The 26,504-nt window shown below is 35.2% G+C and overlaps 3 protein-coding genes across 6 annotated transcripts; 2 read left to right on the top strand and 1 right to left on the bottom strand.

The window, feature by feature from the left end:
- On the top strand, positions 1–2,377 carry LOC103499938 (DNA-directed RNA polymerases II, IV and V subunit 11-like). The gene is made up of 5 exons (XM_008463090.3): positions 1–85; positions 224–313; positions 424–502; positions 1,168–1,263; positions 2,062–2,377. Exons 1-5 carry the CDS (start codon positions 33–35, stop codon positions 2,092–2,094), a joined length of 351 nt encoding a protein of 116 aa, XP_008461312.1. The 5' UTR covers positions 1–32; the 3' UTR covers positions 2,095–2,377.
- Positions 2,378–3,444: 1,067 nt separating this feature from the next.
- LOC103499939 (cation/H(+) antiporter 28) lies at positions 3,445–7,261 on the bottom strand. Its single transcript, XM_008463091.3, has 4 exons — positions 6,698–7,261; positions 5,150–6,127; positions 4,449–5,039; positions 3,445–4,269 (listed from the first exon to the last, which is right to left on the bottom strand). The coding sequence occupies exons 1-4, from the start codon at positions 6,884–6,886 to the stop codon at positions 3,655–3,657; spliced, it is 2,373 nt and encodes a 790-aa protein (XP_008461313.1). The 5' UTR covers positions 6,887–7,261; the 3' UTR covers positions 3,445–3,654.
- A 1,934-nt stretch (positions 7,262–9,195) lies between these two features.
- LOC103499940 (protein SEMI-ROLLED LEAF 2-like) lies at positions 9,196–26,489 on the top strand. Of its 4 annotated transcripts, XM_008463092.3 has the most exons (19): positions 9,196–9,718; positions 10,676–10,750; positions 11,353–11,468; positions 14,093–14,207; positions 14,340–14,468; positions 15,721–15,768; positions 16,074–16,234; positions 16,323–16,519; positions 16,617–16,909; positions 20,598–20,747; positions 20,835–21,374; positions 21,468–21,614; positions 22,848–22,920; positions 23,527–23,654; positions 23,892–24,092; positions 24,180–24,317; positions 24,403–24,510; positions 25,259–25,501; positions 25,737–26,489. In XM_008463092.3, the coding sequence occupies exons 1-19, from the start codon at positions 9,581–9,583 to the stop codon at positions 25,896–25,898; spliced, it is 3,162 nt and encodes a 1,053-aa protein (XP_008461314.1). In that variant the 5' UTR covers positions 9,196–9,580; the 3' UTR covers positions 25,899–26,489. The 4 variants fall into 4 exon arrangements, with proteins under 4 accessions (XP_008461314.1, XP_050944149.1, XP_008461315.1 ...); XM_051088192.1 differs by lacking the exon at positions 23,892–24,092; XM_008463093.3 differs by lacking the exon at positions 10,676–10,750 and having other exon boundaries at positions 9,197–9,718.
- Positions 26,490–26,504: the final 15 nt, after the last annotated feature.

Genomic DNA, 26,504 nt, shown 5'->3' with positions numbered 1-26,504 from the left:
AACCATTTTCGTAGAGAAGAAAAAGAAAAACGATGAATGTCCCTGATCGCTACGAGCGCTTCGTCGTCCCGGAGGGCGCGAAGAAGTTAATCCTTGAAACCCTATTTCTTTTCATCATCTCTTTCACTTCATGATTGATTTTGCTTTTTTTCTACATACACTACTACCATCTCCGTTATGATTTCCTTTTCTGGACGAACGTCGATTTTGTTGAACATTGCAGGGTTTCATACGAGAGAGACACGAAGATCATGAATGCGGCAACATTTATATTGGAGAGAGAGGATCATACTATCGGAAACATTCTCCGCATGTAGGGGTATTTTCTGTTAATCGGAGATGGTTTTTCTGGCGATTTAAATTAATTGTTTCGTTTTTGTTTATTAACATGTATTGATCTTTTTCGATGGCCTGAATAATTAGGCAACTTCATAGAGATGATAATGTGCTTTTTGCTGGCTACCAGCTTCCTCATCCTCTTAAGTACAGAATACTTGTTCGGGTTAGTACTTTTTATTGTTTTTCCATTGCTTAATTTTTGCTCTATTGCGTGAATGGTTAAATGAATAGTATTATGAGCATTTTTCTAGCGCAATTTTGCTGTTTGGTAATGACTGATCGAAGTGCATTGCTTAATCAGTGTTATTGTTTGTTCTCATAGTAATCATTTATTTGAGATTGACTGATCGAATGAAAATTTTATCGATGGCAGGGCAGAACATAAACTTTTACAGGAAATTTCGAATTATACCTTTTAAGTACTTTTTATGATGAAATGTTTGAATTCTCGACGTTCTTTTGTATAATTGTCTTAGTTTTAGATGAATTAGGTGACTCTCCTCTATTTTTCAATTGGTTCTTCGACTGGAGTTCATATAACCAATTTGCCTTATAGGAAGTGAAAACTTACTTGAATGCTTAAGCTCCTTATCCAATTACAGTAACATTTTCCTTCCCCCAGAAAGTCACGAACTCCTGGGGAGAAAACCCCGATTATAAATTTCTTGAGGATGGCAAATATTTTGCAGATACTGATTGGTTTTGAAAAATAAGATTTTATGTAGCTTTATTATGGTCTGTTGTTGATTAAATTACAATTATCCATTAAGTTCTGGCGATGTTCTTTTATAATAATTATTTAACTTTTTAGATGTAATTTTTCTGCAGATACAAACTGCTAGCCAGTCTTCACCGATGCAGGCATATAATCAGGCTATCAATGATTTGGATAAGGAGCTCGACGTTTTGAAATACGAGCTTGAGGTAATGCTTTCACTCCCACTTGACTTTTTCTTTTCTCTCTCTGCAATTGGAGTGAGGTGAGTAGGATTTATTCTTATTCATTACGAGGGAATCCAGTGATTCTCTGATTATTTTGCTCTAAAGGTTTACACCTAATTTCTTGTGTTTTTGCTCTTATATTATTAAACAATTGGTTTTTTAGTACTAATACGGAAATTTGAATATCCAACTTTCAGTACATATGACTATGGTGGGTTTGAATCTTTGGTTTTCACGTAAAAACTTTCGTGATATTGTTAAATGTTCATATTACATATAAACTCCAACACGGATGGGATACTAATTGTAGTACTGGGTTCAATTCAAATTATTTGAAGTTTTTGTTAAATGCCCATTAAGAATTTAGCCCCCAACTTCAAGTGACTAGCCAACTCTATTTTAGGGGCTCAAATTTAATACCCACCATTATAACATATAAATATATAATTAACTAAAATATTATTATTTATAATCCCTATTTCAAATTTTCTATCTGAATCGTTTCGTGTTTGTTATTTCCTATCTATCTCCTCTAAATTAGTTTCAAGTTTATTATATACTACACCGCAAACATAAATGATTATAACTTACTTATAATTCATATGCTATAATATCTAATTCAATGTTCCAAACATCCTTATTAGTTCTTTTCTCAAAAGTTTGAACAAATAGTTGGTCTAAATTAACTCTAAATTTATGATAGGGAGAAGAAAGATAAAAAGAGAGAAGATAATGGCATCATTATTATTAATTTAGTTATTTGTTATGTGCTTCATGCAGAGTGAGATTTCAAGGTTCTCGAGGGCCTATTAGTTTCCCATCCAAGAAAACCAAGGGAAAGTTTGAATTCAATAACGACGAGTTGGGAATGGAATGCCAATAATCAAATTTACGGCCACTTTTTAGTCTGCTTCCTTTTGGCGGTGGGGTGGGAGTTCGCTGTATTCTTTCTTTTAAATGGAAGTTCAAATTTCCATCCAAAAAAGAGAAACCATTTTAGTTCAGTATTGATTTGAAATAAATATTTTGAACTGTATTCCATTTCAATAATACTTCACGAGTCCAAAATTTCATCGTCTTTTCAAAGAAATAAAAATACACTACTTCAATTTAGAGTACAAAGAATAACCAAAGAACAACAACATAAATAGATTCCAACAAATTCAAGGAAAGAAAGAAACATGAAATGAAAAATATTGAATAGGAATAAACTCTATAACCCTAATTAATCTCAACACCCTCCCTTACACCTTGAGTTTGTAAACGATGAACTGAAGCGACTTGATGATAAAAGCTAAAGCCCACGAAGAACTAGAAGGAACCTTCTGGGGAACCTTTAGGTGAAAAACAGAGACGTGTAAACATTCTAAGCTAAAACAAGGATCTTTAAAGATCTGAGACCGATAAAGGTCTGACATACAAATAACTTTCGGGCTAGAGAGTAAACAGAACAAAACTAGAACACAAAGAAATGAAGTCGCGGCGTTGGCAAATTTAAAGAAACCACGATTACGCCATTCACATAGCTCAAAATAAGGGATTTCAACAAACACCTCAAGTGTGGGTGAAGATATTGACAATCTACAAAAAGAGAACCGCAAGACAATAGAGAAAGAGAACCACAATTGGCTATAGATCTGCTTTATTTGATCCACCATAAATACTAATGGATCTCACCGACGTGACAAGAGCGTCGACGAGCTAAGACATAATTATTGGAAACGGGGAACATGCTTAGGGGGTCAAATTATTATTAACTATGCTTACAGTCGTTTGACTTTTCAATCTTAAAAATCGGCCAAACAAATTCTTTGAATTTTTAAATTCAATTTGTTATATTTGAAATTCTTTATAATATACTAAATTAATCACTTGGACATTTCTAAAAGTTCAAAAACCAAAATTTAGCCGTGGAATATTTTCCTTCATATGAGGTCTTGTTCACATGTAAAGGTCAAATGAATACACTTAAAAAAATTCATAAAGTTTATCGATAGAGATTATTTGACTCAAGAATAAAGTATGGATGCATTGATCCAAAACGAACCTAGTTTAATGAGAATAAAACTACTGTCATCCTTGAGATCAGAAGTTTTGATCAGAAAACAAATTACAAGATGTGCAACAAATTACTTCAGACTCACACAAATTATCAGTAGTCAGTTAAGATGTGAACTCACTTCAGTTTTCAATTGGTTAGAAATCACTGTTTTACAGAACAAGTCAAATGGTCAGAACTGTATATACTAGTCACAATTTCTACACTTCTCTCTATCATTTCCAGCAACTAAAGTTCTACAAATCACTGTATTCCAATGCTACAATTAGCTTCTAAATAACCTATCGCTACTAATCTCAACGGTTTCTTGACATCTACATTATTGAAAAGTCATCATCAAGCCCATCTAGTTCTCCTTTTAGATTGTGTTGATGGATGATCAAAACTGATGTCCTAACCGAGAATTCAGACCCGGAGAGAATATCCCCTATAGGACCCAGTTCTGGACATTGTTGCCAGTCATTCATCCCAAAAGTTAACACCGAGTTAACCTTCCCACCTCGACCTACAATTATGAGGGCATATTGCCCTTCCAGTGATTTCAAAGTAGAATACGTCTCGGAGGAACTGGCCAGATGTTTTTCAACATAAGCAACATGCCCACCAGCCACATGTCGTTCATAAAAATAGGCAAAGCATTCATCGTCTTGTCTCATTTCGTCTTCCTGCTCAGCCACACTTATCCTGTAAGTTCCCGCTCTTCTTGCAGCATTTTCTGCATCAGCATCCACTAAGAATCTAATCACTGAGAGTTTAACTCCGGGATGCCTTGCTACTCGACCTGCGTAGGCTAATGCTTCTCGATCATCTTTACCGCCAATGAAGATGACTGCCACATTTTGAGATACATAAGACCTTGAAATTTTCTCTACTGATCCAAGACCTCGATCCACTAGGATTCCCACAGAGCAGGGGGCATGCCTGAGAACCTGTTTGAATGAAATTTGTAAGCCACTGATGCATGAGAATGAAACATTGATGACAATGTTTGTATGGATTTATGGAGCACTAAAATCCCAAAACTTTTAAATCAATTAACAATCTTCACAAACGAACCAGTTCTAAGTTTCTAGCTATAACAGAATTGTGAGTCCTTCCAAATCGTTACCTTGCGGTTTACATAGCGGAAAGCTGCTTGGCCCTCACTCAATGATCCGTCTCCACGCTGGCTCTTGTGGAATGGCAGTATGATAAGAGCTCCCATCAATTCCTCTGCCAAAATGCAAATGTCCTGAGCCATAGAATTGAATGTTGAGAGAGCCAACATTCTTCTAAGGGTAATCCCTTCTCCATTTTCATCTACATAGCTTTGAACTGCAGAAGTAACTTGTTCTCTCATTTGTGTCACTCCTGTGTGGGTTACAGTCACGCTGTCAACTCCTTCACCCTGAACTAATGTGGATGCTATTTCATCCGTAAGTTCAATCATGTCTGTAACATATACAACCACCCCAGGGTTAGCTGTCCCCCTAGAAATCTCCATGATGTTAATGGCTGCTGGAGTGTTCTGAGGTCCATGTATACATAACAAGATCTTAAGCTCGCTTGACGGATCAAGCAATTGGAGAGCCATTCGATGTGTAGGTGTGCGTTTCCTTGCCCTTTGGATTATACATTCTACAACTTTTGGGGCATGCACGACTGTGAAGAAGATTACAATTACCATCACCATACTCGTAGATGTAGTTATCTTTCCAGCCTGCATTTGTTCATCATTTCTAAGGTGATACAGTTCGATTTTAGTATAGTATTTTTCAAGATAAAAGTGCATTAGCAGAAAGTGGTGAAGCTTTCAACAAGTGTACTTACTGTTTTTGCAGCAATAGCCAAGTATATATGAAAATGGCCCTTCATGGTTAACAGCAGCCCAAGTGCTACTGATTCAGGCCAATGAAACCCCAAAATTGCCCCAGCAATGACAGTACCAACAACTTTTCCTATGGTTGCAATAGCAAAAAGCAGCATTAACCTGACCCATGTCATTATTTGTCCGGGTTCAAAGTCAGTCAGCTTGGATTCAACCCCCATCCAGAAGAAGAAGATGGGATAGAAAACGGTAGTAAGCAGGTAGTTAATTTTTCCAATTGCCCATCTTGATACTCTACCTTCACGAGGTAAAAACGTTCCAGCTAAGAATGCACTGAGAATCGGATTGTAACCAAACACAGTAGGGCAGCAGCAAAGGAAGGCCATGAAAGCAACTGCAAGAACCAGGTGAGGACCTTTCATAGGTTTACCCTCAGGGTTTTCGTTATTTACCCAGTTCATGAATACTGGCGAAACCTTTGCCGTCAGTACTGCCTGGATCAATAATAGAATGCCTAACTGAAAACCTTTCATAACGGAGATGCGTGTCTCTTGGCATTTGCAAAAGAGATAACCAACACAGATCAAAAGGGTGGATATAAAATCAGAATGCATGCCAGCAGCAATGACAAGCCGGCCAATATCTGACTTCCCTATTTTAAGACTGGTAATTAAACGGGTTAGCACAGGAGAAGCTGTGCTAGAGAGGACAGTTGAGAGGGAGAGTATGAAACTGATCTCTTTTGACTTTGCATAGCTAATAAATGGGATTATGGAACAGGCTAAGATGAGTGTTGAAATCAATCCAGCATAAGCTACCTTAGCATCACGTGTAGGTGCTTTGAAGAGTACATATGGATCCACCTCCAATCCCAGCACAAACATATAGCATACCATACCAAAGTCGACAATATAACGCAGCGTCTTAATTGTTGATATATCAAGTTGCTTCCTCACGAAGTTGCCAACAACCAAACCTACCTGTGTGTTGAAAGAACATTAGAAATCAGAAACAATTAAATTAACACCATGAAAGCAAGCGGTTAGCAAACCTTTTTAATTGGGAGGAAAAGAAAGACGCTTGGTATAAATACAATGGAGCAATTTAGACCAAAAACAAATAATATAACAATCATAAGGCAAAAGATATATGATGGACTATCATCTTTTTAGTTATTTTCAGTTTTACCTTAATCTTTTTTTAAAAAAAAAAAAACTTAGCCAAGTCCATCGTTAAAAATGATTGATCGATCGTTGCACTATTCTTTTATGAAATCTAAGATCCAACTTATTCATCTTCTAAATTCGACTCACCCCTCAACAAAATCCAACTTTTCAAAGGGGCAAGTCCATATGTTTAAATACCCAAGTTCTGAGAATAACATTATTCTACCAAAAACCAGACATGTAATCTCAGATTCTCAAGAATCAGAAAATTCTACCAAGAGCAACCCCAAAATTTCAAGGAATTAGATTATTCTACTAATAACGGTACCCTAAATCTCAATAACTAAAGTGAATTAGGCAGAGAGAATAAAAGAATAGACTTACGATCGTATCAGAGGTAATGCGAGGCTGAGAAAATGGCCTCAAAAGGTAATGCACGCCATTGCAAAGAACCATCATGAGAAAGAAGCCCAAAATAGACCTAGTCGCCCTCCCAAAAATTTCAGTTAGCCGAATTGTACATGAATCAATTGCTAACGATCGCGATGGCTGATGAACTCTAGTCTTCGCCATTGCGTTTCTTCTTCTTCTTCTTCTTCTTCTTCTTCTTCTTCTTCTTCGCGGAAGTCCCAATCACCATAAAATAAAAATCCCTTTTCTGCTCTGCGAGAAGATGAAGAAAACAAAAAAAATCCTCGACCCTTCTCTGTGGTGAAGATTTTTTTGCTGGTACTGCTTTCTCCCTTGGAAATGATGAAGGAATGCACCATTGTTGAATCCAACAGAGCTGTTTCTTGTTCGAGTGGCTGGGATTTCCACCTTGAATTAAGCAGAAAATGAAGGAGCAGTCTGAGGAGGGAAAGCCATGTTAGAGATCACAAACCAAATGCTTTCTCACTATAAAAATGAAAACTAACAATTTTGTTTGTTTTCTGTTTCTTAAACCTTATCTTTCCTAATTTTCTTCATTTTATTCTCTCCTCAAATACTCTAATAATATACAATACCTTAAAACCTCCCTATAATATACTTTCTTGGTCCAATCCTTATAAATTTGTTCAATTTTAATCCTTTCAATTTTCTAATTTTAATCCCTTTACTTCAATTTAATCTCTAATGGTAGTTTATGGTTTGCATTTGTTTTAAATATTCTTTTATTTAAAAATTTTATTGAAAATACTAAAAAAAATTAAATTTTACGATCGATAAACAGATAAATTTCGTAACTTTCTTATATTTTATAAATATTATAATTCATTTTACTAAATTTAAAAATATTTTAACATTTTGTACAAACTTTTGAAATCATTTGTATTTTATTATATAAAAATTATTACTTTATTTATTGGAGAATTAAATTTTGATAATTAAAATGAAACCATTTAAAAAAAATATAAAAGACCTCTAGTTTTTTAAAATATGATTATCCCTTAACTTCCAAAATTAAGAAAATTCATTCAATACTTTATATATAGTTAGTATATAAACCTACATAAATAGTTAGTATCTACTTGAAGAATTTTCGTTACAATATTAACCTTCCCTTAAAAAAGTTTAAAATTTTCTTTAAAGAAAAGTTTTAAAATGTTCTTTGTGGATGGTATGATATTTATTCTCATCTTCTTCTGTTTATCTATTTCTTAAATTTGTTTTTTTAAAAATCAAAATTTCCCTTAAAACTACACAAAACGATGAACCAACAAATTTACAAATAGTTGCAAACATCATCTTCATTCATCTTTAGATAACTTGTAAAGAAGTTTGATCTATGATTTGCATGATCAAGAAATTAACGCATATGTAGGAGTACAAATACCTTATTAGTATCATAACCAATTAAGTTGTGGTTGAGTTGATTGTTATTGTGTAGATTTACCTTGTAAAGTGATATTATAATTACTTTAGATGTTTCAAAACGATAAAGAACTTCTTAATGAACTATGATCCCACATATAAAATAACTTTCTTAATGAACTATGCTCCTACTTTTCTGAATGGATATTAGATTGCAAACTTTGAAATAATAATTAAGGTAGGAAAAATAACATTATTTTATAAACTATTTGATCATACACTTCATTGATGCCAAATTTTGAATACATAAAAACCTTAACGTGACACCAACCATTGCATCTGTAATTTAGGGAACAGATGCATTTGTAATTTAGAGAAGAGAAATTTTGCAAAAAAAAAAAAAAAGAGTGCTTTGATAGTAAGTTAGTAAGAGAATTATAGAATAGAGAATAAGCCAGGAGATTTACCTCATACGGAATCATAAAATGGTGTATTAGGACTTTGGGATATGATTTATCTTTGTCAAACTAAGCTTATGATACGAGTCTTATAATCGTAGATGTGATAAACTATCTCTCAAGTTGAATAGGTCTAGGTGTGCCAAATGGAGAAGATCAACCTCAACCTCATTTTAGCTCAGTACTATCAAGGACGAGGTGAGAAGGATGGTTTGGGCTTTTAACCCATAACATCATCTTTCTATGATCCAAATAGACCATTATATGCTTTGATCGTTAAATAGAGAAGGTCAGTCTCAATCTCATCATTGGCTGAGGCCGAGGCTTACTAAGCTATTTTGTCTCAAAATTTAATTACCTTTCGCTCGAACCAATTTTTAAATCGTACAAATTGCACAATAACTTGATCACAGAGCAAGCAAACAAACAATCATAGAAGAATGTAAAACCAATCATCCTAATACGCTCCACATGGTCCCTTAACAAACAAATTAACTCATATATATATTTTTTTTCTTTAGCTATTGTAATTTAATTTACCTAAATTTCAATTTAGAGCATAGTATGGTATTAAAAAAAAATTAAGAATGGTTATGTCTATAACAACAAAGTACGTTGGCCAAAAACAAAATAACAGCTACGGGGGATGTGGTGCAAAACAGGACGATGATGAAAGCATATATATAGCCGAAAATGGAGGGAAAGGAAGAAGAAGGGTATAAAATGGCTTTGAGTTCCGTCATCTTTTGTTCGGTGGAGGCCTTGGAGATCCGGTGCTATCGTTCTCTTAAACCGGACATCAATCATTCCACTAATTTCCGGAGGGACATTCAATACAACCACCGCGGCTCCTCCTCCCCAAGCACCGTTGCTAAGAATTTCATTACAATTTTTTCGAATTCTGTCGATTGTCTGAACGACGATTTTTTACCACCGGAGTTGCGGACGGAGGTATCTGTATGTTTTTGAGCGGCGCCATTTGGGATTTCTTCACATTCTTAGGGTTGAAACAATCATGGGAACGGTTGCGGGTCAAGTAATGATGCCCGTGTGTGAAAGTTTGTGTTTCTTTTGCCCTGCATTGCGTGCGAGGTCGAGACATCCCATTAAGCGATATAAGAAGCTGCTCTCGGATATCTTTCCTCGCTCTCAGGTTCTCTATCTATTCTCCCTTTGTCAAAAATATCTTGGAATTTTGTCAATTGCAATGATTTTTTGGTTAGGAATATGTGTTGATCTCATACTCATTTTAGTCGAGCTCTGGCCAAGTTGTTGTATTGTATCGGTTTTCTAGCCTTTGCTTCTTAAAGTCTGTTCCATGGACCGGTGCTGGGATCGGATTTGCTTTTGGGTAGAGTTAGAAATTTTATAGGAGGCAAAATTTTACATTCTAAGCTTATTTACATGCATAACCTTTCAAGCGAAGATGGACGTTATTACAGAAGAAACTTCCACATTTTCTGGCCAAGTTGTTATATTGTATCGTTTTTCCAGCGTTTGCTTCTTAAAGTTTGATCCATGGATCGGTGGCTGAGATTGGATTTGCTATTGGGTAGAGTTAGGGATTTTATAGGAGAGGCAAAATTTTACATTCTAAGCTTGTTTATATGCATAACCTTTCAAGCGAAGATGGACGTTATTGCAGAAGAGATCAGTAAGGGATAAATCATTTCCCAACCCCCTGGCTTAATCTTTCAAGCCATTTTTCCTAAAAGGTTTCTGTATACTCAACATTGTACTATATAATTTGTTACGACTAAGAGGACTAGTTACTAGATTATTAACAACAATATTTATTAATGAGTCAGTGTTGTATTGCAATTTACATAGGCATTTTTACTTTGAACCTAATTATATGCCACCAATTTTTCTTTGTTTAAGGTTTAGCTTTTGTTATATAGCACATGTAGCTTATAATGAATGCGGATGTTTTCCTTTTTGAACGCCCATGAATTCTTTCATTTGTTAAGTTCGATTTTTCCTTATAAAAAATAAAAAGGTGTGCGAGTGTTTTTTTTTTTGTTCCTAAAAGGCCTATTAAGTTCAATTTTCTATTTAAGTATCTGAGAATATGTTCTGAAATTGATCCTTCTCTTTCATGTTATGACAGGATGAAGTACCTAATGACAGAAAAATCAGTAAATTATGTGAATATGCATCCAAAAATCCTTTTCGTATTCCCAAGGTGCCACTCACCTGAAAGTGAATTATTTACCGTTGTTCTTTTTTGTCCCTTTTTGTCCCTTTTTACCTCACTTAACTGAAGTTAAAGAAAATGTGTAACAATAGTTGTGTGACTTTAACTGTTATTGACAAGGAGGTCATGAAATCTCATTAACCTGGAGAATGAAGTGCTGAACTATGTTGATACGATCAAGCATTTTGCACTTTTCATTTTTCCCTTTGAGGGAATCATATAATGTAGGAGTTGATAATTGGAGGGTTTGTAGGAAACTTAGTTGTGAAATTTGGACGTTTTAGTCTTTTCATAATCATGGTCTATAACATTGAGACTATTTGCCTAGTCTTGTCAAATGTTCGATTTGAATATTCTAACGATGTTTTTTTCCCCATTAATGCTTATTTCCCAGTTTGATTTTTGCTGTACGAGTGTCTTCAATTTTACCTTTTCTTTTGGCACAATACAGCTTTTTGTCATTACTATAGACTCACTGCTTGGCCCCTTGGTTATGGGGCCACAGTACTTTCCTGATTTATCGTTCGTACACCCCTATTTTAACCCTTAATCATTTGATACTTTCATGAAATTTAATTTCTTTTTTGCAGATCATGAGTTATCTTGAGCAAAGATTTTACAGGGAATTGAGAAATGAGCAACTTCACTCTGTTAAAGTCATCATATGTATCTGCAGAAAGTTGTTGAGCTCTTGTAAAGAGCAAATGTGAGTTCCTTATTTAATCTTTTAGTGGAGTGAAATTTTTAAACATCATATTCACTTTCTTGTATTGAGTTGAATCCCATTATACTTTAGTATGTAATTCTTCTCTAAAATAGGAAGATTGAATATGATTCGGTCAGTGTTGAGTGGAATCCTGTTATACTTCCTTTTCCTTTCTAAGATGCTTCCTCAATTAGTGAGGATTTTGAAACATTGATGAGGAAATTTTTGTGGGAAGAAGCCTCCTTAGTTAAGTGGGAGGTTGTTTTGAACCCTTTGCATAGTATAGTAGGAGCCAATTTATCGGGAACACACAGTTCCATAATGATGCTCTCCTGGTGAAATGGTTATGGCGTTTCATTCAGAACTTGATTTTTCATGAAAAGGGAGTATTGTGAGTAGGTATGAGCCTTACCCTTTTGAATGGGTCTCAGGAGGTAGGTTTTAAGGGCTCTTGTAAGAACCCTTAGTCTGCGGTTGCCAAAGGTATTCCTATGTTCTTTCAGTTTATTAAATGCTCTACTGCCTACTGGGGATAGCCGGATAGGCTAAATACCTATTATTGGAAGGTTTTTTGGCGGGAGAGAAACCCATGCGTGCTCTATTCCTAAACACGGATTGGGTCGGAGGGGCTTGTTAGGTTGATCGGGCTGTCTACTCGAAAGTCCAAAACAAGATCTCCAACCCAATCCTTAAAATTCAAGTTTTATTTTTTATTAATTACAATACTTAAGTTTATTTACAACACACGATTAATAATTAAAAACTCATAAAACTCAAATGTTAAATACCAAATGTCCATGATATCGATGACCAACTTTAAATAAAAACAAACATTGTAACAATCTTAAAAGAAAAACATTAAATATTCATCAATTCATAGTTAGTCAAATATTAAACAAAGACATATATATGTATATATGTATGTATGTATGTATGTATGTATGAATATATTGTAATTTGGGTCATAAAGAATTATTCAACCAAGGCCCTGCTGAACCGAACCTAACAAAAATAGAAAAAAATTGACCCTACCCAACCTTCAAGTTGTTGGGGTTAGCTTATTTCAAAAGGTATTTTTGGCAGTTCAACCCCCCCTCCCCTTTCGGGTATTTGGTTTGAGAGAAACTCTGGCATTTTGTGGGGGTGGAAAGGTTGACTGAAAATCTTTGGGATTTGATTAGGTCTAATTCCTCTTTATGATTGTTTGTTAATATTTTTCTTTTTTTTTTTCTTTCATTTTTTTATTAAGAAAAAACCAGTTTCCTGTATCTTATAGAACTTGCATCAGAAAAGCTAGATATGGTTGAGTGGTGGAAGCTGCTGATACGACTTACATCTCAGTTGTATCAATGATTTCTAAAGCTATTAGAACTTGTTCATGGCAACCAAACGAACTCAACTGTGACACAAGATATATCTTAACCCGCTTCCCTCATTCAAAACAAAGGAATTTCTTCCTTGTTCAAAATACTTCTTGTTGCAGATAATTTTGCAAGTCTTACGAATTCCTATGCTCTATGAGCGATGGGATTACTCCTATTTTCTTGTTGCTTAGTGTTTGATGCTTCTATTTAAACTTGCATTATGATCAACTTGGCCTTTTATATTATTGAGCCTGACGTATATTTGGGTTACAATAATATTGCTGACAAAGATATGTGGAAAATGGTACAATGTTTATTATGAGTGAAAACACGGTGACTTAACTGTATTTGCACTCTAGTGTCACATTTTCTAAGCTTCTAGGATCCACCATAATTCACGTTTGTTCCTATTTTCAAATTGGTTAAAAGTTGTAGGGCATGGGAAATAAATATTTGGTTAAACACAGTTTTGGTTCTGTTCTTTGAAACGCATTCTATTTTAGTCTCATGTATTTTCATATGTTAATCATGTACTTTCAATAAATCTTAAAATTAGTTTCGATTTTTAGTTTATTAAAACAATTTTTTAAAAAATATTATTTGTATCAACCGTCACTCTATAGATTTTGAAAACATATTCACCTTGTATAATTTGTTGAATGAAAATTTCTATTATTATCATCTTACAAAGTTCGTTTAAAATTAGCTTCCAATTAACACTAAGGACTTATTTAAGATTTAATGAAGTACAAGGTCTAAATTTGGACATTTGAAAGTACAAGACTAAAATTAAATGTATTCAAGCATAGGGACCAAAATGGTATTTTAGCCTTCATGTTTTCATGTTTTTTACCATTACTTTTGAACAGATCATCTCAACAGTTGGGGTTATCTTTTTGTAACATATAGATAAGGGATGAAGTTGTGTATTTGTGTAAATTGTCTGGTTTCTTGACCCCAATTTTTTTTTTCCTCACACAAGTATTTTCCTTGTGATTGGATTTCATATCAATACATCTTTTAGCTTCTTTATTGAAAATTTGTCATTCATGTGTAAAATGATTTTATTATTTTTAAGTTAAAAAACACCATAATTACCTCTTGGACTGACAAGGGTACATATTACGTTATTTTTCTTCTAAGTTTTGTGGAAATCTTAGGTGGAGAATTAAGCATGCTTATTAATTTGTGATGTCTCCCGATCTGATAAGTATTACTTACATGCATATGAAAGTTGTAATCAGAAAAAAACTACTGCAGGCCTTTATTTGCAAGTAGTTTGCTTGGCATCATCCACATTCTATTAGATCAAGCTCGTCATGATGAAATGCGAATTTTAGGATGCCAAGCTCTCTTTGATTTCATAAATAACCAAGTAAGGTTTTCGAGGCTGGTAGCTTACATTTTATATGGTTCTTTGGTCTATTTTTGGAAGGATGTGGTGAATTATCTTAGCTTGTTCTTTGTATGTTCTCATCATTTTTATGTACTTCTATTGACCACGCAGAGGGATGGTACGTATATGTTTAACTTAGATGGAATGATTCCCAAACTTTGCCTTTTAACGCAAGAAACAGGGGAGGAAAGGAGAGAAAAACAAATGCGTTCTGCTGGCCTTCAAGCCCTCTCGTCTATGGTAATTTGTGTTACATTTATTTGAATGTATTACTATTTATTTTATCTGTGTACGTATTTAAAGTGTTGGTCTTACAACGTCAGTAGACTGATTTTGAATCTATACTACTTTTGTCTATTGGATGATAGAGCGGAAAAATTATCTTGAAATGAAGCACAGTAAAATTTCATTTGTAAGGTCCTGGTTCTTAACTGACATAAGCCTCAAAGGACATTCGAATCAGAAAAGGTGTCTGAGACTTGTCTTTGGGTTTTGGTAAGAAAGTAGTTGGGAGGATTCAGAATAATTGGGTTGAACAAAAATGAAGTTTCAGGTCTATGAAAGCTTCCTTTCAATGAAAAATATGCAGTTTAGAAAAACACATATAAAGTTAGTAGATTACATAGGAAAGGGAGCTTCCATCTTCCCTCCTAATATGCATATGCATTGAAGATCAAAGTGGAAAAATACTTTCCAAAATCAAGCACCAAAGTAGTACCCTTGAAATGTGCCCTACTTTGACTCACTGAAGCTGAAATTTTGGGTTGGAAGATGGACCTTTGAGACCATCTTTCTGGAGCCGATATATGTTGACCTGAACAATTGAATATCAGCACAAATACAACTATTTATCCAAAGTATTGCTTTTTTCGAATTGCTAAAAGCTTCGACTGCTGTTTTATTCAAGTGGACATATTATTTTGGAGGTGGGCATCATCTGCATTAGGGGCAGGGAGGGACAATAAAGCAGAATGGACTCTAAGACCTCTGAATGAGAGTATCCAGAAGCAATATTTTCTTGAATACGAAACTATTAAACCACCAATTCACCCAAAAGTTTAAGCCGGTGGTTGAAGACAAATTTAATTATATATCACAACACTCCTCCTCACTTGTGGGCTGAAAATATTTGAAAGGCCCAACAAGTGGTAATTAATTTGAACCGGGGAGGAAATAACAATGCAGGGGCTTGAACACATGACCTTCTTGAACCACCTACTCTGGTACCATATTAAACCACCAAAGCACCCAAAAGCTTAAGCTGGTGGTTGAAGGCAAATTTAATTATATATCACAAAAGAAACAAAACCCAAAAACAAGTTGTCATGAGCGAAAGTTTTTATTTTCCATTGTCTGTTTCTTTACGTACCTTTTGACATTTAGGTGGCATTTCGGAGCTCCCATTTTATGCAACCATTTCTGTTGGAGGACCATATTTGTTTTCTTGTTAGTTTGCACAATAATTGCTTATCTGAGTACATTTAATCCGCAGATTTGGTTTATGGGTGAATTTTCCAACGTATCAGCAGAATTTGACAATGTGAGTTACTTTGCATTTATCAAATATTTATATTTTTCTGTTAATCTCCAAAGTTAATACAACATTTTTACCAGTTTCTACCGACATTTTGTTCTTTGCTATATCACATCAAATTGAATAGGCATGATGAAGCAAGATTTATATTTTAGATAACTTTCTTATGGTTGTGGCTTGTGATAAATATGTTAATCCCTAAAAGTACTTATATGGTCTAGATATTCACTTGTTTATTCATCGTTATTTCTTCTGTTGGTGGTATAAACTTTTATCTAAAATTTAGTTGATTTTCACCTTCCATGAATTAGGTTATTTCTGTTGTCTTGGATAATTATGGGGATGTTGAAAGTACTTCCAGACAGGATACTCAGGATGCCACTGCATTAGTTACCCATCCACGTGAACACATAACAAGGATGTGTTCATGGAGGATGATAGTAACTGAAAAGGGAGAAATCATTGTATCTTTGTAAGTCCATGTCTCAGAAGTCCATTATTATATTTGCATATCAATCTTACAAGTGTCATCATTCTTACGAGTTACATATATCTGACAGGGAAGATGCTCAGAACCCACAATTTTGGTCTAGGGTTTGCCTACGTAACATTGCTAAGTTGGCGAAAGAAGCTACAACTATGCGACATGTCTTGGAATCTTTCTTTCGTTATTTTGATAATGGAAATCTTTGGTCTCCAAAGCTTGGGCTTGGTCTTTCTGTCTTGCTTGATATGCAGTTAATGATGGAGAATTTAGGTATTATTTTCCTTTAAGTTTTTTCTATAGTTGGTGTCTTTGAGATCTAAACTACTTCTTCCCATGTATTCTTATGAGATTCATTTATTTGGTACAGGGCACAACTCCCACTTTATGCTTGCAATTCTCATCAAGCACCTAGATCACAAGAATGTTCTAAAAAATCCTGCCATGCAGATTGACATTGTTAATGCCGCCACCTCTCTTGTTCAGCGTACTGATGCCCAACCATCAGTGGCCATAATTGGTGCACTAAGTGATATGATGAGGCATCTTCGCAAAAGTATACATTGCTCCCTTGATGATGCAAACTTGGGAGCAGAAATTGTACAGTGGAACCAAAAAAACCAAGCTTCAGTTGATGCTTGTCTTGTGGAGTTGTCGAAAAAGGTAGTTATCTTTTCCTTTGTTTTGTCAAGAGCGGTTATTTGGTCAAAGTTCCCCACCAAACTGGTAACTAAAGATTCTTTACTCACACCATAAGTTGAAACACCTGTATAAAGGCCACTTCATTATAACATCCCCACATTACTGTTGATAAAGATCACAGTTGTATTTTTGGCTTCTGCGTGAAGTATGGTGGGAAAGTATTTATTTGAGATAGCTAGCAGAAAAAGCCAGGTAGGGAGGAATAAATTGATATCATTTTTCAGCCATAACGTGAGGTGACCCGGATAATCTCTAGCCCTGATGAGAGGGATATTCAGGGTGAGCTATCGCAACAGCCAAGATTCCAAGAAGAGGACCTTTTGGTATTTACCAATCTGAAGCCTCAAAGTTTGAGATGAATATTGATTCGTTTGATGGATGATAAAATGTTGAATAGGTTTGTGATTGGGTAAAAATTCTAGAGTTTCTTTGAGTACAAGGAAACAGGAGTCAACCTTGTATTAAACTACAATCCAGTATCTTTGCATGGTGGGACCAACTAAAAGCTACTTAAAAAGAGTAGGGGAAATGCACTGTAGCATACAAGATAGTGCTCAACAGTGAGCAGACTACTGAAGGACCACAAATACCTGCAAATTATGAACAATTACTATATGATTAGTATCATAATTATTCAAATACATTGATGATTTCACTGAGCGAATGCAAGGAATAACATTAGTGAGAAAAAATGCCAGAAAATCTCAAGAATAGTTAGTGGACCTTGATCTGCAGCCCACAGCTTCTCTTTATCTCATAGAGGTCGGGCCATGACATTAATCTTCAAGATTGACAAATATCTGAACAAGGCAGTTACATGAGCTATCCATGGAAACAAGTGATGGGCTCACATACTATATAGTACATACACAATCAGCCTCAAAATGACATCAAGGACAGCTGACAAATCAAGAAAAGAGCGAATGACTTAGTGAAGAAGAGGACAGATTATTAAACTCAACATAGCCTACAACTAATTAAAGAACTTATCAAATGCTACATGTTCCAAATGGGACACAGGCCAAATGAGTGATGCCGAAGTAAGCCTGTTGGGTTATGTGACCTTTCAATTAATGCAAAATGAGGTAAAACAGGTGTTTACAGAAATTAAAATTTTGCTTTTGGGAAGGAGCGGTGCTCGCAGGGTTCAATCAAAATAGTTTTGCTTTGGAGACAGTTTGTGTTCGATGAGTTCATTTGTTGAAAATCTATTTAGAGTTTGCTGTTGGGTTTGTGATACGGCTATCCTCTCTGTATGTTAACTATTTTATTCAATTAATGCAACATGGATGAGGAATACTTTAAAGTTTTTGAATATCAAGAAAGGTTTTCTTCTACTACATAACAATCAAGACTCATGGTGCAACCCAAACAAGGATGCAACCAAGAGGAACAAGTACATTTTGTGACTGGAATATTGCTGTAGGAGGAGGTTGACTCCGTACAGGCACTACTATTCTAAGGAGAAGAGTAGATTGAGTCCTAGGTGCTAGATAACTGGGTAATAACATTGTTAAATGAGTTTTTCAACTCTAGCTCTAGTGAATTGTAAGCAGCCTATTTGTGTTGAGAGATCATTCATCTGGCGCCGCGGTACCCTACCTAACTTTCCCATTCTGGGATGGCCCTTTTAGATAAATAGGCTCACTCAGCCAGGTATGAGCTCATACGCAGAACTCACAGTCCTTACAGCTAATTGGAGTGTGCGTGTGTGTATTAATATGGCCATGAACAAGATTCTTTTCCTACAAATTATAGCCTAAGCCTAGATTCCTGATTTCACTGTTACTTGATCTCCATGATCAAATTAAGTGATGCATACTATGGCAACATTTTATTCGAGCTGCTACTTGGATGTTTTGGATTGAAAGGAACCTCAGAATTTTTTAGAACAAAAAAAGATCTCTGGAGAAGAGACTGATTTGTCTCATTTTATGGCTCTTTATTGGTATACTAATTTCTACGATCTACCTCTTAGCAATTATAGCTTGAACTCTTTTATCCAATTGGAGATGCTTTTTTGTAATCCTTTGGATGGGTGTGCTCTTCCTTAAATTAGTTTTGAAATGTGGGTAGCTTTATATCAGAACAGGGCCTACAGACATATGGAAAGCAACTTTTATTGAAGACTGAGGGAGGCTTGCTTGAATGACTAGTAAATTCCCCGAGTAATTGGTTGTACAACCTTTTTATTTAAAACAATTGTGGGATTTGGGGACTGAACCTCTCACCTCTAGGATGGAAGGACAATGTCAATTACCATTGAACTAAGCTCATCTTGACATTTTACAACCTCCTTCAGAGATCTACTTTGATGACATTTTGGTTTATGGGAAGGAAATGTGCAACCTCCTAAAATGGCAATATAGTTTTTTTCTAGTAATAAACTCTGCATCTATGCAGTAGAGTTTGGAATTACCAAAGGAGAAACTTCTTTTACACAGTTCTTTCCTACTTAACTTAACTTAATTTTCTAGGTGAAATGAAGATGCAATAGATGACGTTGAAAGCAGTATTAGGACAAAAGTGGAGACCTACGGAGAATTTTAGTAAGAAAACAAATGACTCGTAAAGAAAGCGGGCTATAATGTGAATTTGGATTATTTTTTAACAAAACAGCCTCAACTGACTTTTGGCATAATAATACTCATTACTACTTAATTCACCTACACCTGGTCTTTCTACAGAATTTAGAAGGGGTTAAAATAACGGGGTGTCTGTAAAAATAGCAAAAAGATTTATAATAATAGGGTCAATGTCATTACATTTTCTAAATTGCAAAAGTAGTAATTTTAAAAGCGGATAGCCCTCTGATAGCTTTTCGATAGCCATTTGATATATCTAATTACTTGTCATATTTGCAGTATACAAAAGAAGATATGCTATGAGCTGCTTTTTTCTAAATTTTTTTTGTAATATGATGCAATGTTCCTAAAATAATTGGACATATTATGAAGCTTCACAAGGATGTTAAGAAGAAGATTGAAAAAGCCCGGGACAAGTATAAATGATGGAGAAATTTAAGGAGTTTTATGTCAATAATACTATTTATTGTTCATATCAAGGATAGACTTCATACTGCAATTCTATTTTAACTATGCCAAAGGAAAACTGGCATTTACAAATGTATGCCAATTGTTGACCAAATGCTTATAGAGTCAAACTGCCAAAAGGGTTGAATATTTCATCAACCTGAAGAAATGTATCTGATCTTTATGAATGTCCTTCCCTAAGTAAATTTCAATGGGTATTTTGAGATTCGCAAAATCTAGTTGAGTATCTTTAGCGTAAGGGAGTTGATGTACCTGATTCTAGGCATTGTAGATACCTACCAAAACATATGTTGCTTGGGTAAAGTTACCTGTCAAACCAGTAACTACAGACTCCAAACAAAGGCAATGCCTATTTATAGCCAAGGTTCTTTTTTACATTTACGTCTTTTGCATTTATAAAATCACAGTATTCATTATTGTTGAGTTTGCTTGCACATGAATAGATGCCTACATGCACACCACAGCCACAGTAAATTTTATTTCTTATAATCTCTCTGACTCCTGAAAAATTTTTATTTCTTATAATCTCTCTGACTCCCGAACATTCTTGTGAGTTGTAATGGATCCAGTGCTGATTCTCCTGAAATGTGGTTCAGGTTGGAGATGCAAGTCTGATTCTAGAGATGATGGCAGGAATGCTAGAAAAATTGTCGAATATTCCTGTGATGGCCAAAACATTGATTTCTACTGTCTACCGTACAGCTCAAATTGTGGCATCTGTACCAAATTTGGTATACCAAGATAAGGCAAGAGCACACGATCTATATCTTTTGCATCACCTTTTCTTTACCCCTCTTCTCCGGCCTTTTAAGAACTAATAAAATGTGCTGCAGGCTTTTCCCGAAGCATTATTTCATCAATTACTACTGGCAATGGTTTGCTCAGACCATGAAACCAGAGTTGGTGCTCACCGCATATTTTCTGTTGTTCTGGTTCCATCATCTGTCTGCCCACGCCCTCGTGCTTCTATTCCCCAGACCACAAAGCCTGCTTATATTCAGAGGACACTCTCAAGAACTGTTTCTGTGTTTTCCTCTTCGGCAGCACTTTTCCAGAAAGTGAAAGTCGAGCATTATTCTGTACAAGAGAACATTATCTTGAAGATGGATGAAAAGCCTATTATCCAACAGGTTACAAAGATTGAAAGTGACCCAATTTTGACCAGACTGAAGTCAAGTTACAGCCGAGTTTACACTGTGAAAAAGGATCCATCAATTCGAGCTACAGGGTCAATTAGAGAAGAACCAATGGTCAACAATAATACGGTATTGAATAGACTAAAGTCCAGTTACAGCCGAGCTTATAGTGTGAAAGTGTATCCACCTAGTGTGGTTGCCGATGAGAAACCTTTGGGGAGTTCAGAAAATGAACCGGTATGTACGTTCTCTATTACCATTTCTGTAAAGATTCCTCTAGTATATTTCTTCATTGTCTGATACTGTCATTTTGTGGGGCTAAACCTTCAGACGATGTTTCTTAGGCTTAGCAGCCGCCAAATTACCAATTTGCTCTCTTCAATATGGGCACAATCTATCTCTCCTCTAAACAAACCTGAAAACTATGAAGCAATTGCTCATACTTACTGCCTGGTGTTGCTGTTTGCACGGAGTAAGGTAACTTCAGTACTGTTTGTTCAATCAATATATTGAATTAGTACATGTTTTTCTGCAGACACTTAGTAATATACTCCATACTATACTTTGGAACTGACAATAAGAGTCCATATTTCTTTTCTTTAGTCAAGTTCATTTTGTCGTGATTACCATTACTATAGCTATGATAGTGTCAGTCATCATTGTGGCTAATGGTATATTGGTATGCTAGAGATAAAATCTTGTGCAGTTTGAAAGACGCTTTGGCTTGTAAAGACATCACTGATAAGACACTAGATATTTTATGACCATGTAGAATAAATGAATTTTGAATGATAGGTGCTTTGGGATTTTCCCCTTATTTTATTCATCTAGAATTTTTTTCTCTTTTGAAAAGGTATGACTTTTTTTTGACAAATTTGAAGGATACCATTTACTAATTTGCTCTGTTCGTTGTGTTTTTAAAAAAGAATGTGTCAAATTTGCTTCTTGTATACTGTTCAAGTGGAATAACATTGTGATTTTATTTTAATTGTATTAATTTTATGATCCAAAATTGTTTCCATGAGTTATTGATCCATTGGTTTAGTATGTTAAGCATGGATTTTCAATGGGTAAATACTGTACTGTCTGAACTTGAGAAGAAAACTTAAGGTGGGAAAACTGGTGAAAAATCTTTGAAATGGAAACCAATCTAATAGTGTGGATAAGAACACTTCTCATTGGTCTTGTGAAGTGTTGTAGAGCTAACTAACATTTTGATAGTTCAAAGGGGCTTTTATGAGTAAAATATGGAATGTGAAAAGTTTCAATGAATTCCATGAAGAAATGATGATTTATGGGTTGAGGATCTTGTAGTTGCAAATTTAAATTCCTAAGGCTGCATCGTGAACTGCCACTGGTTATGAAAGAAGAGGACATTGGCTCATTCAGAAAAGTTCCTATAACAATGATGTTGACGTGTCATTTATAGTTATACAATCGAATAATAATCAATTAGATGCATCATTTTAGTTATACAATCGAATTAGGCTTCATAAGAGTTCACAGGAATCAAGGAAGAAGTTGCTATGTAATTGTGACCCTCAGTCTAGATTTCTCTTGATTCTTGTGAACTCTTATGAAGCCTATTTCACATGTTATATTAACATATCAGCTTATGCAATAGATATTTGCTAGTTCATTTTATACTCAACAATTTCTTATATATCATATATTAATTTTCTTTTTCCTTATGATATGCTGTATTAATAGCACTCAAGTCACGAGACACTCATTCGAAGTTTCCAACTAGCATTTTCCTTGCGGAGCATTGCCCTTGCTGGAGGTATAGTACATTCTAGAACTATCTAAAAGTTCTATTTCATTTTGTTGAGTTTCTGAAATCTTACCAGATTTATAATCCCATTCAAATAAGAGCAAGGATGAGTCACGGATGAGTAACTCACTGTGATATAAAAACTTTGCAAGAAAGCTTTTATAAAATTAGCGTACCATTCTTGTTCATTATCTAGAAATTTTGTGGTAAGCACCGGGGCAATAAACTGTATGATTTTGCATCATATCTTTCTTTTATTTTAAGATCCCATAAGTTTCAATCATCTTCATTTGGAATCACGAAAACGACTCCATTGAAAGTATACCATGTTAGATATGGGATAGCTGTAGAGATAAGGACCATATATTTACCTTTATAAACAAACAGCTGTTTTTCTAATGAATAAAAAAATCTATGGTTTATTTACTCGACATATAAATGGCAGAAAGGCTATAACCTAGGGAGTTTAAATGTGGTGCAACACTTTAGTAAGAATAAAGAGTAAAGATGAAGTTGAAATTCCACATGCATTTGAATGGAAGTTATTTTTCATCACCGTGAGTGGATCTTCATTAGGCCATCTCTGCAACTAAAAGAGACTTCTACAAATTGCAGGGCAATTGCAGCCATCACGTCGTAGATCCCTTTTTACTTTGGCAACGTCGATGATCATCTTCACATCAAAGGCTTACAACATTGTGCCTCTTGTACCTCATGCTAAAGCTGCCCTTACTAATGAAACAGTAGGTGTAACAATTTTGTTGCCACTCTGATTACGTCATACTGAAATGTGTATCTTCTAGATCAATATGTCTCTTTTTTGGATGTTAAGTGCATTCTTCTTGATCTGACTTTTGAATTTTCTTAGTCCTACTGCAAGGAATGTGGATTTCAAAGAAAGTTGGAGATTTTAACTTGAGTAATCTTCTTCTTTCTTGAGTAATGCTCGTCCACTTATTATGAATTTTTACCTCTATCAGGTTGATCCTTTTGTAAAGTTGGTAGAAGATTGCAAGTTACAGGTAGTTAATTTAGGACAAGACAATCCCAAGCAGATATACGGTTCAAAAGAAGACAATGAAAATGCTGTGAAGTCACTTTCTGCAGTTGATACTAGTGAAAGCCAATCTAAAGAGTCATTTGCTAAGCTAGTTTTGCAGACATTGGAAAATAAGTCAGAAGTAAACATTATTTCAGCATACTACTAAATGGGTTGTCATAGTTTCTATTTCTAGTTGATGTAACTAATTTTTTTATCTTAAATGTAGAACGAGCTATCATCTATCAGAAAGCAACTACTTCAAGATTTTTTACCAGATGATGCTTGTCCTTTAGGAACTCAGTTCTTTGTCACACCTGGAGAAATATATCAATGTGGACCCAAGAATGACGGAACTCTTGAGATGGTCCCTTTCACTTCATACATCTTTGTATCCAATATTTTCAACTATTTTCAAGTTGTGTAACTTTACATTTTTGTTTGGTTAGCAGGTTGGTAGTGTTAATTTATGTGAGGAACCTCAAAGTCAAAATGATCTTGAGATAGAGAAGCCCTTGAGAAGTCCAACTCTCATGAGTGCCGATGAGCTTATGAAGTTGGTAAGTTAATATGCTATACAGCAAAGTCCTTATAGTGGCATAAGGTGTGAGACTATAAAATTTTGGTCAATATATCATCTCTACAAATGTAATTAAGAATCATAGCAGATGCAAACTACATGAGTAAGAGGGTTAAGTTAAAGGAAAGGGGAAATATGAATGTACTTTTAGTGATTGTGAAAATTGACAACGGACCTTTCTGGAGTTTGGTTTGGAGTCTTAGGGCACAGTGTTTAGTATAATGAAAAAAAGATGGAAACTTCATTCTTCCATGCAAATATGCGATCTCCATCCCTCCACGTCATTGAAAGAACTATCATTCTTCCATGCAAGTTCATTGATTAGTGGTAGAATTGATGGCACCACCAATATAGTTGCCATTTCACCCTTTCTGGATCAATGACATGATGATAAAGGCTTGATTTTGATTCTCTTACTTTTATTCCGTATAGACTCTTGAGATCTATTTTTGTGGGTAAAGACTTAAATTGTTATATTTCTAAGTTTCTTCTAACACGTCTAAGTGATGTCTGTTTATCTTTATTTCTGAATAAAAAGCGAGTCTGCAGAAATATAAGCAGAAACAGGATGATAGTTATTTCCCCAACCATAAATTTTACTGATTTGCTCGTCTTGAGAAAATATCAATCAGATTGCTTGTTATTAGTAATCGAATTTGTTCAATTAATGTATCTTGCCTTTTTTTAAATAAGAGATGTAATTTTACTATTAACGAGCTATGATTCAGGTTTCCTCTATATCAAGTAAGGTAGGAAGAACATCAGGCTCCTCCTTCCCAGTAAATTTGCCCTACAAGGAAATGGCTGGCAATTGTGAGGCCCTCTTAGAAGGAAAGCCGGAAAAGGTATCCAGTTTTACAAGCTCTCAACCAAGTGAAGGGCAGCGTTCAGGTAGAACTTCCACCCATGGCGGCAACAATCAAGAAAAGGAAGAGCCTTCACGACGTCGTGTTCGCTTCAGTGTAAATATTGTATGTCCTTTATCATGTACTCCACTTTTAATCTGATTTAATACTGGATGAAGAGAAAAATAGAGATCAAAGCATCTTAATAGAAATTGAGATCTTACTATTCTCTGTCTATTCTCTCTTTGAGTATTCTGGAACATACATCCAACTGTGCTCATACACCAACATCAACCATGGCCACATACTGTTTTTACTATCCATTTCCTGTGAAACCTGACTTAATTTCATCAAAATGCAGAGTGGAAACCCATTTGTTGACTCAGATTTCCCTAGGAACCGGCGTTCGTCCATGGACATCCTTCCGAGGCTTTGTTCAGTTGAGGTCCAACAGTATCCCCACCTCTTTCAACTACCATCTTCAAGCCCATACGACAACTTTCTAAAGGCAGCTGGCTGTTAAGCCGTGGAAATAGACTTGAAAAGGAATACTTAGAGGCTTTGTGGCCATGATGATGAATGGTATAAGATTTCAAGGTGAGCAACCAAAACTTCCAGCCTTCAATATTGAGCATGATCTGCTGCTGCTCCAACCCTCTTCTCATTGAATCATCAGACGTTGATGCAAGTTCTTGCCATGCTTTTTGTATATATTTCATTTAATTCATTCATGCTATTTACTTGAGAACTAAATGCTCAATAGTGTTTTCTTTGGCTTCCTTCAGCTGCATGTTCACAGATTGTTGATATCATTCATTGTTAGTGCCCCTGAATTTGGATAATAGAAATAGGCTTTTAGTTGGGTTTGGGCATTATCTTTGTCTGCACTTTGGACTCCATGGTCATATTTGTCCAAAGAGTGCATTCTTAATTGGTATGCCTTTGATTTGGGCTTCTAAGGAAGTTCCATTTGTAAAAATTACTAGAGAAGCTTATGCTTCTCAAACTGTAACTTTTGTGATATAAATAATATAGGCATATACTGTAGTTATGAAGGTGAGGTGAGGCTCCTTTCATTTCTCTCCCTCTCTTAATCAGTTTATTGGGAAATATATATATATATGTATGT

The sequence above is a fragment of the Cucumis melo genome, chromosome 1 (assembly GCF_025177605.1).
Source record: "Cucumis melo cultivar AY chromosome 1, USDA_Cmelo_AY_1.0, whole genome shotgun sequence".
In the NCBI taxonomy this organism is placed as follows: Eukaryota; Viridiplantae; Streptophyta; class Magnoliopsida; order Cucurbitales; family Cucurbitaceae; genus Cucumis; species Cucumis melo.
This window is presented reverse-complemented; position numbering and strand designations above follow the sequence as displayed.

Coding starts and splice junctions, on each gene's coding strand:
- LOC103499938 (XM_008463090.3), top strand. CDS start 33: ATGAATGTCCCTGATCGCTACGAGCGCTTCGTCGTCCCGGAGGGCGCG. Junction 314..423: donor ATCGGAAACATTCTCCGCAT/GTAGGGGTATTT, acceptor CTGAATAATTAG/GCAACTTCATAGAGATGATA. Junction 1,264..2,061: donor TTTTGAAATACGAGCTTGAG/GTAATGCTTTCA, acceptor TGCTTCATGCAG/AGTGAGATTTCAAGGTTCTC.
- LOC103499939 (XM_008463091.3), bottom strand. CDS start 6,886: ATGGCGAAGACTAGAGTTCATCAGCCATCGCGATCGTTAGCAATTGAT. Junction 6,128..6,697: donor GCATTACCTCTGATACGATC/GTAAGTCTATTC, acceptor TTCAACACACAG/GTAGGTTTGGTTGTTGGCAA. Junction 5,040..5,149: donor TGGCTATTGCTGCAAAAACA/GTAAGTACACTT, acceptor GAACAAATGCAG/GCTGGAAAGATAACTACATC.
- LOC103499940 (XM_008463092.3), top strand. CDS start 9,581: ATGGGAACGGTTGCGGGTCAAGTAATGATGCCCGTGTGTGAAAGTTTG. Junction 11,469..14,092: donor AGCTCTTGTAAAGAGCAAAT/GTGAGTTCCTTA, acceptor AAACTACTGCAG/GCCTTTATTTGCAAGTAGTT. Junction 25,502..25,736: donor TTCGCTTCAGTGTAAATATT/GTATGTCCTTTA, acceptor ATCAAAATGCAG/AGTGGAAACCCATTTGTTGA.